The sequence below is a fragment of the Pristis pectinata genome, chromosome 20, assembly GCF_009764475.1.
Source record: "Pristis pectinata isolate sPriPec2 chromosome 20, sPriPec2.1.pri, whole genome shotgun sequence".
Classification (NCBI taxonomy): domain Eukaryota; kingdom Metazoa; phylum Chordata; class Chondrichthyes; order Rhinopristiformes; family Pristidae; genus Pristis; species Pristis pectinata.
The window spans coordinates 38,714,730-38,733,949 of NC_067424.1; the positions used below are offsets into that span (position 1 = coordinate 38,714,730).

The 19,220-nt window shown below is 41.8% G+C and overlaps 1 protein-coding gene across 1 annotated transcript in view; it reads right to left on the minus strand.

Moving 5' to 3' along the window:
- LOC127581056 (uncharacterized) overlaps window positions 1–18,974 on the minus strand; it is a 40,673-nt gene extending 21,699 nt beyond the window's left edge. The window contains 8 exon segments of the mRNA XM_052035116.1: window positions 532–706; window positions 1,765–1,863; window positions 3,103–3,263; window positions 7,318–7,458; window positions 10,710–10,764; window positions 11,602–11,695; window positions 14,727–14,838; window positions 18,860–18,974. Coding sequence (XP_051891076.1) covers window positions 532–706; window positions 1,765–1,863; window positions 3,103–3,263; window positions 7,318–7,458; window positions 10,710–10,764; window positions 11,602–11,695; window positions 14,727–14,838; window positions 18,860–18,974 — 952 coding nt within the window.
- Between the last annotated feature and the right edge of the window lie 246 nt (window positions 18,975–19,220).

A 19,220-nucleotide genomic window follows, 5' to 3' on the forward strand; every position in this document is an offset into this window, starting at 1 on the left:
ATATCTGAATGCTGGTGACGTAAGTTAATTGGTGAAGTTTCAACAGAAGATGGGAAAGGAAGGGTTGAAACCTGGAAAATTAAGATCAAGTATGTTCCCGTTACTGGTTTATCCTTCTGTCCAATAATTAGTTCTTGCCAATTTTATTGAGAACGTTTTATGCGCCCATATGTACTTCAGACAATTCTAGATCCAGCTGTAACGTACAAAATGTGTATTTCTCAATGAAAGTTGGATGAAATGCGTGTTCCCTCCTATTTCTACAAATCTACGTTGTATATCCTGGTATTCAGAAAACCGCCAAATATTCACTGTCAATTCTTCTGACTAACTGATAAACTTTGAAAAGATCAACTAAAAGTACGATATATGAAAGTTCAATTTTCTCAACTAAATATTCATAATATTCAGCTGGCTCTCTTATCCAGGTGACCACTTCAGTTGTCATACTTATTCCGATGCAGATTACTGACAATGTGATCTAGGTATACTCAGAAACCCAATATTATTATTCTGTTTTACTGCAGCTACCTTGGACACGGCGCACGCTGACATTTCACCTGTTCTCCTTGAGCCGCCGCTGTGCTGCGTGGATGATTAGTCCGCAGTCCTTCTCGAGCTGGTCCAGCGTGTTCTGAACGGTTCGATTTATTGTTTTTTCTATGGTTTCACACACCTCTTGAATCTGATTCACACAACGTGAAGGCTGTCAGTCCAAAAAGCAGAAACAAACGTGAGAACAAAGTCTGATATCATCACATCCAAAACACAAAGTGAGCATTATCTTAATAGACATCGATGACTAAAATGATTCTTCTCCGATCTCTCTCTTTCTCGGCGTATTGAACTGACAACCCGAGCTTGTTTCCTGCGCTATTATGATGGAGGAACTCAGCAGGCTAGGCAGTATCCGTGGAGAAAAGCAAGCAGAATGACAGCAGACGAAACGGAATTGCAATAGTTGCAAAGGGCACTCCATAAGAGGTTATTGTTTACCATCACGAAAAATTAAAGTTGACACAATGTATTAAAACGCTCTTGAATCCGATTTTTGTTTCTTCACGCAGTGATTCGTTCGATAAAGAAACCACAAACCACTTTGTGTTCTGTCGTTGTTATTCTGCTCTGCTAGTCTTCAGGATATTGGTCTAATTATTGTGCTTTCAATTCGGCCTTTAACCAAGATAAGGACGATACATTGAATTAAAAAAACACAAAGAACGTGGTAAAATTCATCCCACTAAGAGAGACTGAAGCTTAATAAGACACGTTTCAGCGCCTTTTCCGGTCTTGTCTCAGGTGAAAGAATGGCACCTGCTGACCTTTGTACCGCTGGGTTATATCAGTCCACTGATTCTCCTCACCCGGCGTATTTGGGAGATCAAAAAAAGTAGTACGCATTTACCTTAATCTCAACCAATTTCAGAGGGGCAACAAAGCAATCTATCCAGAACCAACCAAATACGGAACAGCTGTAAGGGATACTACTTCAATGCCTACCTCCCATGCACAATTCTGTGATTTAGAAACATGTTAACATCCCACCACCCCATTAAGTAGCGTAGTTTGTCACAAATTAAACACTAAAACTATGATCTGTCTTAAGGCCAGTCTACCCCATCATTTACTGCTATTTGCCCAGCAGATTGTTCAGAGTTCCTTTTCGAGTATGTACATTGGAACTAAACACGCAAACTGCACTTGGGGTAGTTTCTACTGGATTCAAATACTTCGTATTACATATTGAATAAGTCATAATCTTACTCTATTTGGATCTGGGATGTAGATGGTTGGCATATCAAAGCCGCATTTGTTCAGCCCTGGTCTTTTGCACAGCTCCTGTACGATCTGCATCATCACTCTCTGAAGGAATCAAAAGAAAACACATAATAGCTGGCATGATTTCCTAGTTTTAGCAAAGAATAACAAATCGGTAGTTAGTAACCCCCTCTGTTATGAAGCTCTTTGTATCCTCCGAATTCCATCCCCCCCCCCCACACACACACACAGACCACCACCACCACTACCATAACTACCAGCTCTACCTCCAAAATAATGCACAACTAATCAACTGCAGTGGAAGGAAAATCCGTTACTTTTCAGCCAAACGATAACGCCTTGCGATTTATTCTGACATAATATCAAAATAATCGCTTTATTAACTGCGGTAAGTAAGGAATGAATGCTCTCAACAATATTATCTGATTCAAATAATACGAAACAATGCTGTTAATCCACGGAGTGGGCAGAATAAACTGTTCTAATTGGCGATCCAGTGTCGATGTCTTGAAACGTTATTTCTACAGCACTTGGCAGAGTTTTAGACTGAAGTTGCAGGGTATATCTAGATTAAGCGCGACAATTTATACTATGCACATATGACTGTCGCCTATGAAAAAAACATTTAAAATCTATTGAAAGCGGATCAGGGTCCCATTCTGATACAGGTCACAATCTCCCACTACGAATTTCCAAAGGTTGAATTCGGTGAGTTAAAGGTTTGCTAATTGAAAATGAAAATTGGTGGACAGTTTCTACAAAGATAGGCCGGCTACGTGGATTGGTAACACACTTAATCTATTACCATGGAGCCTACTCTTCTCATTGACTTCAATTCGTCTGCTCTTACAACAGATCTCAATGGCAAATCTCATTGGGAAAAGCAGGATCACTGCTAATGATGTCCCGCTACTTACGGCTCATTCTTCTGCCCGTCGATCCTACGTTCTCCAAAGCAAAACGTCATGAAATTCAAATTAACCAAATGCAACATACCTATCCATTTATTTATAAGGAACACAAAAATCAAAGCCATGGAAGTGGTTTCATATTGGCGTAATGTTACAAATATGTCTCTTTCCACTTAATGATTTTAATGCCTTGGGAGTATTTCAAATGGTATAATTTAGTCACTTAAAATGAACGTTTTACTAAATTCGTGCGAGGACAGATTCAAAGTTATTGCTTATAGACAGTTCTATTTCATAAATGGATTCCAAATCCTCAACTCTTGCATCCCCGTTAAATTGGAATAATTTTCACTGAATAGCATGAACCAATCACTAAATTTCGGAATGAATGTTTGAAGATTTCCGGCTGTACCTGTCTGTCAGTCTCAGGGCCAGCTTCATCGGCTTTGCTGAGGTAAAACTTCAGCTTATCGCCTTGATTCTCGTTAAGTTTTTCCACGACGTTCAGGGTTCGTTTGCAGAGGGCCTGGCCCATTGGATCAAAGAAGACGAAGATTAAGTCGGCCTGTTCACCTGCAGGTGGAAAGCGAGGAAGCGGTTTGTAACACTCTCACTATTTATGCATTTCCCCTTCTTGAGTCCCATTAACATTCTCACTCGTCCGAATTCTGTACGACAATCAGTCACCTGATCTACCGGAAACGGCACAGATTTCCGTCGAACATACCGTTACAGAGTCACAAGAGTGATACAGCATAGAAACAGGCCCTTCTGCCACTGCGTTTAGGCCGACCACCATGCCTATCCATACTAATCCCACTTCCCTGAATTAATCCCATATCCCTCTATGCACTATTCATTCATGTACCAATCTAGAAGTCACTGAAGTGTTGGTCCTGTTCCTGCCTCCACCACCTGTTGTAGCAGCTCATTCTAGATACTATCTACTCTTTCTGTGAAAAATTGTCCCATCAGATCCCCTTCTCGCTCTCACCTTAAACCTGTGTCCTCTAGTTTTAGACACCGCTACCATGGAAACAGACTCACCTCACAGCCTCCTTCACTCCAGGCTAAACAGAGCCAGCCGATCAAATATTTATAATTCAAGCCCTCATCATCATGTTAATCTTTTTCTTCCTTCTCTCTGGTTTAATCACACCTTCCATGTAGTCTGGCGACAAGAACTGCACACAATACTCCAAGTGAGCCTAAGCAACATTTTGTATGACGATAACATGACTCCCAACACTTATATTCAATGCTCCTCCTATGAACAAAAGCATACAGCATGATTTCTTCACCATTCTGTCTACCTGTGTTGACACTTCCGTTGAACTAAGTGCGCACCCCTAAGTCTCTCTGTTAAACAACACTATTCAGGGCCCTGCCATTCAGTGTATTCCCTGTTCCAATTGAACTTCCCAAAAATGCATGACTCTTCCCTTGTACGAGTTAAATTCCATCTGCTGTTTCCTTGACCACTTTCGGAGTTGATCTACATCCTATTGTAACCTTAGACAATTTTCCTCATTGTCCACAGAACAACCAATTTTACTGCCATCCGACAACTTACTAGTCATGCCAACTACATTGTCATCCAAAACGTTAATGTACATGACAAACAATACAGGACCCAACAGCGATCCCTGTGGAACACCACTGGTCACTAGTCTCAATCTGAATACTTACCTCCAACTACCACCCTCTGACTCTTACCATTAACCTAATTCTTTACCCAATTGGTTAGCTCACCATTGTTCTCATATGCTCTAACCTTCTGGGCCAGCCTACCATGAGGAATTTGACAAAAGCCTTTAGCCACGGAGAAAACCTCTTAGTCACTTAAAATGAACGTCTTGCTAAATTCGTGCGAGGACAGATTCAAATCTATTACTTATAGACAGTTCTATTTCAGAAATGGACTCCAAATCCTCAACTCTGTCATCCCCATTAAATTGGAATAATTTTCACTGAATAGCATGAACCAATCATTAAATTTCGGAATGCATGTTTGAAGATTTCCGGCTGTACCTGTCTGTCAGTCTCAGGGCCAGCTTCATCGGCTTTGCTGAGGTAAAACTTTAGCTTATCGCCCTGATTCTCGTTAGGTTTTTCCACGACGAGAAAACCGCTACCATCCCGCCCTCATCAGTCCTCTCGGTCACCTCTGCCAAAAACTCAAATTCGTGAGACATGATTTCGCATGCACAACGTAGTATGTCCTTGCCTTTCCAATGCAAATAAATCTGTCTTTCAGAATCCCTGCGAATAAATTTCCCACCTCCAATGTTAGGCTCACCGCCTGTGGTTGCCTGACTTATCCTTGCTGCCCTTCTTCAGCAAAGGCACAAGAGTAGCTTTTCTCCAGTCTCTCACCTGTGGCAAGCAAAATACAAATATTTCTGCGAAGGCCCCAGCAATCTACCCCTCCCTTGCTTCCCATAACATCCCAGGATACACCTGGTCACGTTCCACCTTTATACCTTTTGTAATCTCCAGCAGCTCCTCCTTCATAATGTTAATATGCTCCAGTGTATCACTGATTCCTCCCCTCAACTTTTTAGCTTCCACGTTGTAAACACAGACAAGAAACATTCAGTGAGACCTTCCCTCATAGATTACTACACTGATCCTTAAGGGGACCTACTCGCTTCCTGACTAGTATTTTACTCTTAGTCTATATATAGAATCTTTCAAGATTCTCCGTTGTTTTTTTTCTGCCAGGCCCCTTTTTGCCCTCGTAATTTCCTTCTTGAGTGTACTCCGTTATAGTCCTCAAGGTATACACTTAACCCATACCTGACAAATGTCTCCTTCCTTTTTCATGACTGGGCCCTCAATATTCTCGTCAGCCGAGGTTCCCTAATGTTGGTAGTCTTGTGTTTCACACTAACTGGCACTAAACTTTTCCTACCATACTTTTAAAAGCCTCGCACTTGCCAGACTTCCCTTTAGCTTCACACAGCCCTATTCCAATCATCCTTAGGGAGTCTCTGCCTGATGCTATCGAATTTAGTCTTCCTCAAATTTAGGACCAACTTGAGGACAATTCCTATCCTTTGTCCTATCATGTAATTCGATATTTCTAATTTCTTATGACTATTCATTTTATATCCTATTTTTCTCCAGGTTCCTGTGGAAAGATGGTTGCTTCTATCATTTTGGCAGAAGCCGTTTTCTGAACAATGTCCTTCCTACTCTTCTTTAGATATTAGGTCATAGAGTCATAAGAGTCATATAGCAATACAACATGGAAACAGGATATTTGGTCCAACTTGTCTAACAGAGCTAATCCGGTTTGCTTGCGCTAGTCCCAATTGCCTGCTCTCTACCACTTCTTCTGTCAGCTCGTTCCATATACACACCACACTCTATGTGGAAAAAGTTGCCCTTCAGGTCCCTTTTAAATCTTTTCTCACTCACTTTAAATCCATGTCCTCTAGTTTTAGACCTACTCTGGGAAAAAGACGGTGGTCATCCACATTATCTATGCCCGTCGTGATTTTATATGCCTCTATCAGGTTACCCCTCAGACTCCTACACTCCAGGGAAAAAACGTCCGAGCCCTCCCAGCCTCTCCCTATAACTCAAACCCTCCAGTCCTGGTAATATCCTCGTAAATCTTTCTAGCACCATTTCCAGTTTAATTACATCCTTCCTAGAGCATGACGATCAACACGACACGCATTACTCCAAAAGTGGTCCTAGAAACGCCGTGTACAGCTGTAAAAGGACGTCCCAACTCCTGGACTCAATATCCTGACGGTAATGAAGGCAAGCGTGCTAAATGCTTTCTTCACCACCCTATCTAAACGTGTCGCCACTTTCAAGGCACTATGTATCTGAACTCCAAGGTCTCTGTAGAGAAGGCCGTGTTTCGATTGATTTCTAATTTCTGGTATAATTAAATATTAGCAGTAATATGTGGGCAATCGTATGTTCCCTGACTGCATCCAACAGCATGGATTAAAATGAGTAGTGACGCCCACCAAATTATGATTCACATCCTGCCGATTTAGTGTACTTGATCTGGGCTGGCATGGATGAATATGTCCAGCTCACATCTTAAACAACTTGGTAAACACTCAAGCTGTATCAAAAAACACCACCACCTTATGTTCAGGCCAACTAGTGCAGGGCGACAAATTATGGTGCTACTTCGTCAGATTAGAAGAATTAAGTGCACTGGTAGCAATATACCAATTCGTTTGTTGTTAGTACACAGTGTGAACATGCCGGAGTTACCAACCCCACCGCCCTTCCCCCTCGCCGACCCCACCCCATCCGTATTAGTGAAATAGGAATCGCATAGTATAGGTGCGGCATCCGGCGCTACCATTAGAATAAATTGTTCAGGGACGACATAGTTTCCGCCTCTGTTATGTACAGGAGTATTTCAGTTACAATCTGAAAGTTCTTCCATTAATAATACTAACATTGACAAGATAAACCAACTTAATTATTTGAATACATATTGCAGAGCTCACATCGGGAGATGGGGTTCGAACACATCTCCAGATTAATAATTTTTCAGTGTTTAGGATTTTAATCCGGTAAGAAACTACTATGGTGCAGCACTGCCTTTAGCATATTGGCACTGGAAGGACTGAAAAGGTTAATATCTTACCCAGCTGGACAAGCGCTTTGTCAACATCGAACTCATAAGTCATGTCTCCATCAACGAGTCCTGGGGTATCGATAAAGAGCACTAAATTAAAATTCTTCTGCTTGGAAGTGCTGACCTCGGTGGACAGGTACTGTTCCAATCCTTGGAGAATACAGAGCGGAAAGTGAACATGACAATCAGGATACGTTGCTTCATTTTTCTGTGCAATGTCAGGAGAGGAACCGTATATTTCATACCGCTAAATACATCCTCTGTGTAACACCACCCCTTCATGCCAATTATTTTCAAGCAGTAAACATTTCAGATGTATTATCCCACGTGGAATATACAGGTCCACAATGTCATACACGATTTCTGAAACACCTTACTTAGCTGAGAAATTCCTATGTGCTACTTTTTTTTTCCCAGCAGATCCTTGTCAAGTCTAATAGTTAAAATAACTTCCTTATTGTCAGACCTTCAGTTTATATGTTTTCCTTTCAAAATTCCTGATCTTTCTGATGTAAGACAATGTCCATGTGCGCATCGTGTTGTACTGACAATCTCCAGGCAGTGGTAGCTCTATCTTACTACAGTTACCATCTACTTATTCAATAATTTCTTTCCAATGCTCCTGCAGAACACATGGTTATCCTATCCTGATTTAAAACTTGTTTTATAAAGACCTTGTTGGATGAAGCCATTTTGTTTCCTTTTGTGCATCCCTTTTACCTAACATTCAACCTTATTTAAAACAAAATATCTGCTACTTTATTTCTCTTCAAGCCCACCTCCACCCCGCATCACTGTCTTCTCTAACACGCGCACTGGCAATATTAACATTGTTATCCTTTGTTCAAACCTCTCTGGAACCTCGAATATGCTCATCTCCAGCCATATAACATCCTTGCATTCACCTTGCAATCTAGTTTGGAAATTGGAATACGACCAGAGACCTCCTGCTAAAACGACATATTTTTTAATTCAAAGCGCTGTTCCCAGTTTTCTCTTCCTTTCCATTAAGAGTGGCATAAAATGCAATGTACTAGAGGGTAAATGAATGAAGATAAACCCCTCCTCGCCCCCAAACAAACAACTGGCAAACAAGGTCAAAGCATCCCCATTGAATCATTTCCTTCTTACCCTATTTCCATGTCCTCTAGTTTTGTCTTCCTTAATATGGGGAAAAGTTTCCTGAATCTACATGATTTATACCCCTCCTAACTTTATATAGCTCAATCACAACCTCTCTCCTTCAATATCCTCCGTCCAGGGAGAAAAGATCTAGTTTATCCACCCTTTGGTTTTAACTGAATTTCTCCATCCCAAGCGACACCCTGGTTTATCTTCTCTACACTCTCTCCAGCACTATCAAATCCTTTTTTTATACTTTGTTGACAAGAACTGAAAACAGTACTCCATTTGAGGTCCGACAAAAGTTTTCTAAAGCAGGAACAGAACCTCCCTAATTCCGTATTCAGTACTCCAACTAATGAAGGCCAGAATCCCGTATGCCTTCTCAACGAAGTTGTCTACAGGCATTGCCACTTTCAAGAATCTAAGCATCTCCGAGCTCCCTCTGTTCTTCAAAGCTCCCTAAATGCTACTGTTCATGGTGTGTCCCCTACCCTCATCAGTGCTCCACAAATGCATTATCTCACATTTTTCTGGATTAAGCTCCATCTACCAACTGAGCCCATTGCGCCAAAACATCTCTGTAGCCTGAGACTACCTTCCATACCATCAACAAGTTTGCCAATCTTCGTATCATCTGCAAACCTACTGATCTTGCCCCCACATCCACATCCACATCCAATTCATTCACGTGTATCACAAACAACAAGGTCCCATCACCGAACCTTGTGGGACACCACTAGTCATAGACATCCAACCACAGAAGCAACCCTGTACCAGCAGATTCTTGTCTCTTATTGAAAATCAATTTTGGATCATTTTGCCATCTTGCCCTGGATGTCATGGGCCCTAACCTCTTCAAACAGTCTTCCATATGGGACCTTGTCAAAAGCTTTACTAAAGTCCCTGTAAGTCACATCTGATGCCCTACCCTCGTTCAGACACTTTGTTATTGCTTCACAGAATTCAATGAAATTGGTCAGACAGGATCTGTCCTTGACAAAGCTACGGTGGCTGTCTCTGACTAGTCTCTGCCTTTCCAAATGTTCATTAATCCTCTCCTTCAATTTTCCCTACCTCTGATATTAGGCTCACAGGTCTATAGTTATCAGGCTTTTCCTGACTGCCTTTCTTGAAAACCAGGATCAGTTTTCTGTCCTCCACAGTCAGCTGATACCTCGGTTGCATCCGGTGAAGATTTAAAAATCTCAGCCAGAGTCCCAGCAATCTCTTCCCTTGCCTCCCGCAGCTGCCTGGGATAAAACCCCTCCAGTTCCGGTGATGGATCCACTTTGAAGCAAGTACTTCCTCTTTATTTATGTAGACCTGCTTATATGAATATCTCTTCACTGAATTCTACAACTACAAAGTCTGCTTCGTTTGTGAATGCCGATGAAAAACATTCATTGAGGACCTTCTGGCTCCACAAGCAGATTGCCTTTGTTGCCTCAAATTTCTTCTGGCCATTCTTTTGCCTGAATATACTTGCAGAATCTGTTCGGATTTCCCTTAACCCTGTCTGCCAGTGATTTCTCGTGACCTTTCGTTGCCTTGCTAGTTTCCTTTTCAAGTGCCTCTCTACACATTTTAAACTCTTGACAGCCCTCCACCGTCATTAATTCGCTATACCTGCGATATGTTTGCGTATTTTTCATTATTCTACACTCCATATTTCTCGATATACAGGATTCCCTATGATTGTTACCCTGGATTCATCCTTAAAGGAACATGTTGGCCATGAAATTACAACACCTAATCATCCGATGGTAACTCTGTTGATCTTTTCAAAAATATTGTCTTTGACTTTTCATTTTCCTCGCTACAATCCCTGTGACCCCTAGCTTAGCACAAGAACGATTTTGCATGAACAATGTTGGAAGGGGAAATATCTCTGCTTTTCTTCTTGTTGCCCACCTCTGTCTTTCGCTCATCGTCGTACTTTCTTTGTCTCGCACTTTCATTTACCCTGTTCATTTATCCTATTTACAATGTACGTACCAAAACTTTCCTTTTTAAATACAGTTGCACTTCCTGTACATCGACCACCAATTCAATGCATAAGGGGCTTTGCAAACGTTCTCCGGCAAGTATTGTCCTTTTAGCGTCCAGTCCATCTAATGACAGATTGCTTTGAGATGTTGAATACTATTTTGCAATCTGTTTGGAATTGTTAATTAATCTGGAGTTCTTGATGACTGTGGCTTTATTAGAGAGAGATAAACTGCAGGGAGAGCCTTTCCTCGCCTGTTACCTGTACTATAAAGTTGGTGTGGGTTTACCTTTGATCTGTTCCAGAGATTGGAAATGCGGGTAGAGGTGGAGTGTGGCTTTGCCCTGTAAATATAATTAAATGAGGCGATTAAAATCACGCCAGCCCCTTAAATATTGCAAGATTTCCACGTTGCAGCACCTTATTCTAATACCTGTTGCAGAACCAAGATCTAGTGATAATGAGCGAAGGTGTATAACTGTTACTTACAGTATTTACTTAACTAAATCAGTGATTATTGGAGTGACACCCACGTAATCAGGCACATGGCCCCCACATTCTTCTCACATGCTCTTGCTGACTATTAAACATACACTAAGCCAATTTATTCTCCCCCATTCCCTTCAAGTCCCCCACCTCTACCCCTACCCCAAAATCCTACTACTACGAGTAACAATTAATTCTGGCCAATTAAGCTACCAACTCGCGCGTGATTGGGTTCTGGGGAGAAACCAGGGCACCTAGAGAAAACTTACGTGATCCAAGCATGAAGATACAAACTCCACACAGACAGCACCAGAACTAGTTGGAGCTGTGGGGCAACAGCGCTACTAACTGGTCCACTGTGCTACCCACCAACGTTACTGTTAAATAATAAAATCTCGTTGCGATAAATTAATCGAAGCCTGGTTTCTGTCAGTTCATCAGTTCCGTCGCACAATCAACGAAAGCCAATGGCGCGCAAGACACAATGGAGTTTCTTCACACATTATAAAGTTCCAAGCCGATTTTTATGGCTGGGGCCAGCACCCTTACAATTAACCGTAGAAGAATATACCTTTAAGTATACAGTTTAACGAGTATCCGATTGTGATATGCACAGGGTGGTATTTATTGAAGTTCCCCATCAGTCGGAGATGCAGAACGACAAAGAATTTGGTGGCCGTCATGGAATTACTTACCGTGAGCGATTCCCTTTTCTTGCCACTGGTAATGAAAGTAAATCCTTGCGTTTCTGTTGCAACTCCTGTTTTCTGTATATGTTCTTCTATGTACCTACAAAATGATGACAAGGGTTTTGTCCAACTCGACGGTCAGATAACTCTCCTCCTTCTGTTTATACCATCTAGAGTTGGAATCTTTCATTAGTAGATCCTCGCCACCCGGTCTCTGTTGGCACCGCCACATGCATCATTCAGACACCCTGGTCTCCATCCTATCACAGATATCCCCTTATTCTCCACGCTCCTCCCACCTGTCCGCGATTTGAAACATATGGTGAGCTCTACGTTTTCGCAATTCTGATAAAAGATCACTTACCCGAAATAGTCACAGTTTCTCCCCTTACAGATCAGGTGCCAGGTGACTGGAGTCAGCCAACATGGTACCTTAATTTAAGAAGGGTATCGAGGATAACCCAGGAAAGTACAGCCAGCGATTCTCACATCAGTGTTGTGGACGTTATTGGGGAAAACCCGAGGGACAAGAATAATCTACAATTGAAGAGGCAGGAATCAATCAGGGATAGCCGGTATGGTTTAGCTGAAGGGAGATCCTGTCCGATAAATTTGATGGAATTTTTCGAAGAGGTAGCTAAGTGTGCCGATGAGGATATTGTGGTTGCTGTAGTCTGCATCGACTTCAGTAGACTGCTGACAAGGTCACACGTGGGTGACTGTTCCAATATGTACGAACCCATCGGATCCAGGACAATCTGGCATATACGATCCGAAATTCGTTTGGTGATTAGAAGGCAGAACGCCGTTCTCGAGGGGTTTTTACCGTGAATAGAAGCATCTGACCAGTTGTGTATCACAGGGATTAGTGCTAGGATCCTTACTCTGTTATACACAGTAACAATCTGAATGTGAATGCAGGAGGCATGATTAGTAACTTGGTACATCTCACGAAAATTGATGCTGTTTTTGATAGAAAATTAGTTTCAAGCTACAGAATGATATCGATGAGTTAACGAGATGGGCAAAGCAACAGCACCGTGAATTTAATCCTGGATACAAAATGAAGCGATACATTTTATTTTTGAAGCTCGGATAAGGTAGGACTCTGGAAGTTACTGAGGAACCGAAACACCTTTGCAAAGTTTCCTGAGGAATGTGGCACAGACGGACAAGATGGTTAAGAAAGCATGATTGGTATTTGTTTTCATTAGCTGAGCAAAGAATATAAGAGCAGGGTGATTATTATATAACTGCATAACACAGTACTTCTGCCATAGCTGGGGCATTGTGTCCAGTTCCGGTCACCACACTGTAAGAACAGGTGATTGCACTCTATAGGTTACAGAGGAAATTCGCTAGGATATTGCCTCTGGTGAAGAGTTTCAGTTGTGAGGAGAGAATAGATAGGCTGAGTTTGTATTCCTTGCGGCATGGAAGTCTGAAGTGGGGCCTAATAGCGGTGCGCAAAATTATGCGGGATATAGAGGGAGCAGATAGTCAGAAACTTCGAGATTATTTCCCTTAGGTGCCTATAACCAGAGGGGATAGGTTTAAAGTAAGAGATCGGAGATTCAGAGGGGTTTTGGGGAAGATGTATGTCATCCAAATTTTGAACGCTTTGCCCAAGCATTTTGTGGATGTAAATACTCTCAGAATATTTGGATGAACACTAAAAACGCATGGCATAGAAGGCAACAAACGGAATGTTGAAAAATGGCATTAGATAAGATAGAGATCTGGTACTCGACACGGATACGGCAGGCCTGAGGACATGTTTCCACGTTGCATGACTCTAGATCCTTAGGGGATATTGTTTGACCTGCTGAGCATTCCCAGCATTCTCTTTTTCTTAAAAAAAATATGTGACAGGGTTACTGCAGGATGTTCTGAATTATTGGCCAGAACTTTGGAACAGTCATCCAGAAAAACAATCCGAATCCCGCCATAGCATTTGACGAATTAAAATTCTAATATGTAAATGGAAAATAGTAAGTTAAAAGAAAATCTCGCAGTAACGTTATCTATGAAACTATAATATTACGCAACGTCAACCCCCACCCAGAGTAGAATATCACTGCTTTTACTCGTGCTTTTCATGATTAAATTACAATGACTATTTCTGTTCTACTGACCAGACTATATCATCCTGCGTTCTAAAGCGTCCCTCCTTTCCAACAGCCACACGAGCATACGATTGGAGTTTTAAAAATGGAACAGACGTCATAGAGAGGAATGCCTTTGGAGGATTTCATGTGCATTTCCAGAAGGGTATGTTTTGCACATGACTTATCAGCAAAAAAAAAAGAAAAACCGGGAAACTTCCAAAACACTAGAAATGTTCATACTTTGAAAATCAAGATTATCAGGCTTTTTATTGGCGAGGAATTCACAGGGGGAAAAAAATCAAGGTTCGTATACTGTATATAATCAACTGACACATCACAGAACAGCAGAAGACGTTCGAGAGGTTCCTTGACTCCGCTCTCTTACATGCTTCCGAGGTTGCTTTCTGAAGATCTGATTTCACTGTTCAATGCACGTATGATTCTCTGAACTATCTGTTGGAACACCATCGTTGTGCACACCAAGGGCACCAGGGCTTGGCGCATACAGTACCTTGACGGTGTTGGACGGAGAGTTTTAAATACAAAGTTAGCTCCGTCTGATTTTACCGCCAAACAGGGCCAGGGTATAGCAAAGAGCCGGGCAGAAACCCGTTACACCAGGCACTTAATTATATCGCGATTTAACCTCTTTCCTGTAAAATTCTCCGTAACGAGAATGGATGCAATTCCGGTTCTTGCTACTTTTGTGCCAATCAATTAAAAATCTTTAGTTTACTCTTCTTTAACAAACTTCTTTGAAATGCCTTCTCAAAAAAATCACATTAACTGTCTCTGGTTATAGTTTGTTTATCCAATTCGTCACGCTTCCGAATGGAAGGAGTGCATCCGCAGCACGTTACTTTGAAGATATCTGCGCCCGGCTGTCTTTAGTTGACTCTTACGTGCCACAATTTAGATGTAACTCTTGTCAACATCACACGACGTCTTCTGGAGGTTATCGGCAAAGAAAGAGAGGAAATAGACATGACCTTTTCGCTGTTCTAAATGAAAGCTCGTTCTTACCAATTGATGAAGGAACTCTTGCCGGCCGAGTGGTTTCCCATCAGCATCACCGTAATCTTCTTCCTTGGAGCTAAGAGACCTAGATCCAGTCGGCTGGCGATGCGCACCAGGCCTACCAAAAGCAAAAGGATGTGTGGTCACTGCATTCAAAGTAAATCTTAACAAAAGGTCACTTACTGCCTAGACTACAGTTATATTGTTTATTCCTCCATCCTTCCTTTAATATATGTAATCGAATACCAAAAAGGAAAGCCTAAGCTGCAGATAACAGAAATCCTAAATATAAACGAAACTCTGGAAATACTCAGCTGTTCCCGTAGTGATTCTGGAGAGAAAGGTAGCATTTTCAGTGATATCCTCTTTAACCTGGCACACTAACTTCTCTCTATCGACGGACGCTGCCAGACCTGCTGAGTATTCTTCATATTTCATGATCTACCTCTTACTTGTGAATCCAGTTCCTATTCCTCCACGCATTATTTTCTGTCCCACTTTCACTCTACCGATGTCATTCCCATTCTCTAACTCTTAAGTAGCAATCACTTCAAAGCTACCCACCTCACCCCTAAATGACTCAGATTGTAAGGTTCATTTCTACTCGTTCGATCTGAAAATGCACTGAAAATTGTGAATTTAATTCTCATTCCCTCACGTTGTAAATCTCGTCCCCACCCTCTACTCTCTGGATATCTACCCTATTCACCGAGCATTTCGTTTTAATTCACCAATTTTACAGATATTTCCGCCAATCTCCCACTAGAGGAACACAGTCTAATCTCTCTTTTTTCTGATAATCTCATTCCCATTTCTTAACCCTGAGAGTGACCCATTCAGTTACTCTAAGAACGATACTTACATTTCCTCACATATTGACTGTCACTCCATTACGTCACTCTGTAAATCTTGTAAATCCGCGCTGCAAATCTTCTTCCTCGTCTCTCACTCCTACTTTATGACTCTGAGAATCTCACATCCATTATCTCACTTACACAGTGTCACCAGGATTCCCTCAGTCTGAGAATATCACTTCCTTCACTGAGAATCCCATTCCCATTTCCATATTCTCAATGTCTTACTTCCATCCCCTCACTTCTTAATTGTCACCACAATTCCCTATTCTATGAAAGTCAATTCCATTCTCTCACTGAGATTATCACGTTAATCCCTCCACTTTACCTACCCCCTCATTCCACCACTCTTAAAAAAACTCATTTTCAATCCCCCTCTTAAACCGTTCTCTTACGGGGAAAATAACACTCCTGTGCACCCACTCTTGAATCCCGTTCCCCCCCCCCCAGTACTTCTGAGAACCATATGTCGATTCACTTCCCTTGTTAACCACTTCACTTCGAAAATTTCATTCCCGTCTCCGAATCTCACTTCGGTTTCAGCATTCAGAAGAGTTCACTCCTATTCTTTCAAGCTGCGAATCTTACCCACATGACAAAACTATGTAAATGTCACTCTTATTCTGTTAAGGATATCGGTACCACACTATAATCCCATTTATTCCTCCGGAGAATCTCATTCTCACTGCATTACACTGAGCACCCTATCTTTAATCTCCATTATAGAAAATCTCACGCTATTGCCACATTCTGCAATTTTCACCCCTCTTCCGTCTCTGATGATGCTCATTCAGAGAATCAAACTCCTATTCTATCACCCCAAGAATCAAACTCCCATCCACAGATTTTGTTTAGCGTATCTTTCATTCTGTGAATCTTATTCCCTTCGCTTAGTTCTGAATCCCAATCCCTCACTTCCATATTCTTATACCGACTGTCACACTCCTCTAGCCTCACTCTGAGATTCCCAAGGATATCTCCAGATTGAGAATCTCACACCTTCCCCTGACTGCCGTCCTCTCACTTCAAATTGTCACTATATTCTCTCGTAAACCATTCCCTCATTTTGGGAAACTCACTCTCATTCCCTTACCACTATTCCCAGATTTTTGAACTGCACTTGTTTCCAGATTCTGATGGAACTAAGCCGATTCTGCCTCTCATAGAATATCACACACTTTCCAACAATATGTGGATTTCACTTCCATTTCCTCGCCTGTAAACCATTATCTACGAGAAACTTACTCAGTAAACCCCATTCCTATCCCCTATCTGGGAATCTCACTGGGAATTTCGCCAAATTGTGAATTTTACTCCACTTTCTTATTCTTTACTCCTTCACGCTCAGTCCACATTGAGAATTTCACCCCACTTACTTCCCATTTACAACCCCTTTCGCTAAGATGTGGATTTTACTCATTTACCTTACGGTAAATCTCACACTCGGCCCTTCAGTTACAGAGTTCCTCATCCTCAGAATCTATCTTACGTTTCCTGACGGAAATTCACTGCCACTCTTCATGTGTAAACCACTTCATCATCGGTGAATCACTTTCTTATCCCCTCGCACCTATGTTCACATTCTGTTCATGGAAAATCCCATGCAAATTCCCCGTTTTAGAATCAAACACCCGCCCCCCCCCCCCCCCAATTCTCTTCTCTCACCCTCATTCTCTTTGATAATCTCACTGACAATCGTTTTCTTCTGATATTAATCCCTGACTCTGAAAAAATCACTATAATTTTCTCACTAGGACGCTACTCCTGTTCCCTTAATTTCCCTAATCGCATTTCCTAACTCTAAGAATGGTTCTTTATATTCCCTCATTCAGGGAATCTCGCACTTTAACCACCCCGAATTCTGCAAATCTCACTCCTCTCCCTTGCTCTATAAATTCCATTGCCATTCCTGGCACTTAGGTACAACTATCTCACTTTGAAAAAATCTTTCGCATTCAATGACTGAGAATTTCTCTTCCACTCTCTGTCTCTAAACCATCCCCACTTCCATTTCATCTCATTGCGATTGTTACTTGCAGTTCCTTACTGACAATCTCAGTCCATTACACTTCCTGAGAATTTCGCTCAAATATCCTCTCTCTGTGAAGCTTAATCGCTATGGTCCCACACTTAGATTCATACTCCCATTCCTGACTGAGAATCTCACTCGCGTTCCTTGCCCGTGAGAATTGTATTACTAACTCATCGTTGAAAGGCTCACTCTATTTCCTCCCTTTCAGGGCTTGTCTCTTATTCCATCTCTCTCTTTCATTCCCATTCCCTCACTTTGAGAACCTCATCGTCAATCCCCCACTGAGAATGTCACTTATTTCCCTCTTTCCCTGCTTTTCACTCCCATTACCTCACTCCAGGATTTCACACTCAAAATCCTACACACTCCCTCATTCTCAGACACTCGCTTCTATTGTTCAATTCTACGAATTTCTATAGCATTCCTTCAGTCGAGGGATGGTATTCCATTCAGTCAGTCTGGGAAGTTTACTCCCATTTTCTCATTAATGAACCTTACTCCCAATCTGTTTTCTGAGAGTGCGACTCCTATTCCCTTCTCTCTGCAAAACTCTCCCAGAATCTCTGCCTCATGTACACAAATTGTAAATCGCACTACCATTACTTCATTCTGGTATTTGACTCCTTACGTATTGGAAATTTCACACCCTTCCTTCACTCTGTAAATATCATTCCCATTCTATCCTACAGAGAATCTCATCCTATTTCTAACACAGAATTTCACCTCTATTCTCCCTCTATGAGAACCTCATTCCCAGTCTCCAACCACAAGATTCCTATTCCTATTTGCTCTTTCCGAAGAGTTCACTTTCATTCTCAAATTGTGAACTTTATTCCCATTCCCTATTGAAAACTCACTGCCATTTCCTTATCCTATTCTGTAAATCTCTCTCTGTTCCCGACTCAGTAAATCTCAGTCCTATTCTGGCTATATGTTAATCTCGCCCTCTGTTGCCTAGCTGTGCCGAAATCATAGCGGAGTAAGCAAAGTACTGGAATTTCCACAAAGATCAAGTTTAAATTGGTAAAATTGTGTTAGAGGCGTTGTTTTTGTGGATGAGGGAGAGAGAGAGATCAGCAAAATGGAAATCTGCGAAGTCGAATTGGTGCCATCTCTGACATCTTGAAACCCGAGAGCCAAACAGATAATACCAAAATAAAGCCGTTGATTACTGATATTCACTCACGGACTGTGGAAGGATTGCACTATGAGCTATAAATATGCTAACTTTATATTGTCACTAACACACTTACCGCACTCGGAGTCCGTGTACAGCAAATGACATTCCCTCAGGATTTTCTCATTAATTGAAAGACTCATATTTTCCAAAGTGTTTGAACACGATCGCAGGTTCAGGCTTCCTGACATTGCCGTAGTCTGGAGTACTATAGCCTGGTTCAGCCTGGCCCAGGACGAGAAAGCGGATAGCTGACTTGGCTAGTAGACAGGAACATAAATTACAGAAGGCGGAGTTATATGCTGTCGTGTGATTGCTGGACCATGTGCCTGAGGGGAAGGCACCTTATGTGAGTGGCAAGTGCCAATTGTGAGTGCCAATTCCCGAGTGTGATTGACAGACCCTATGTAAGAATGCCAAAATGCGAGTGAGGAATG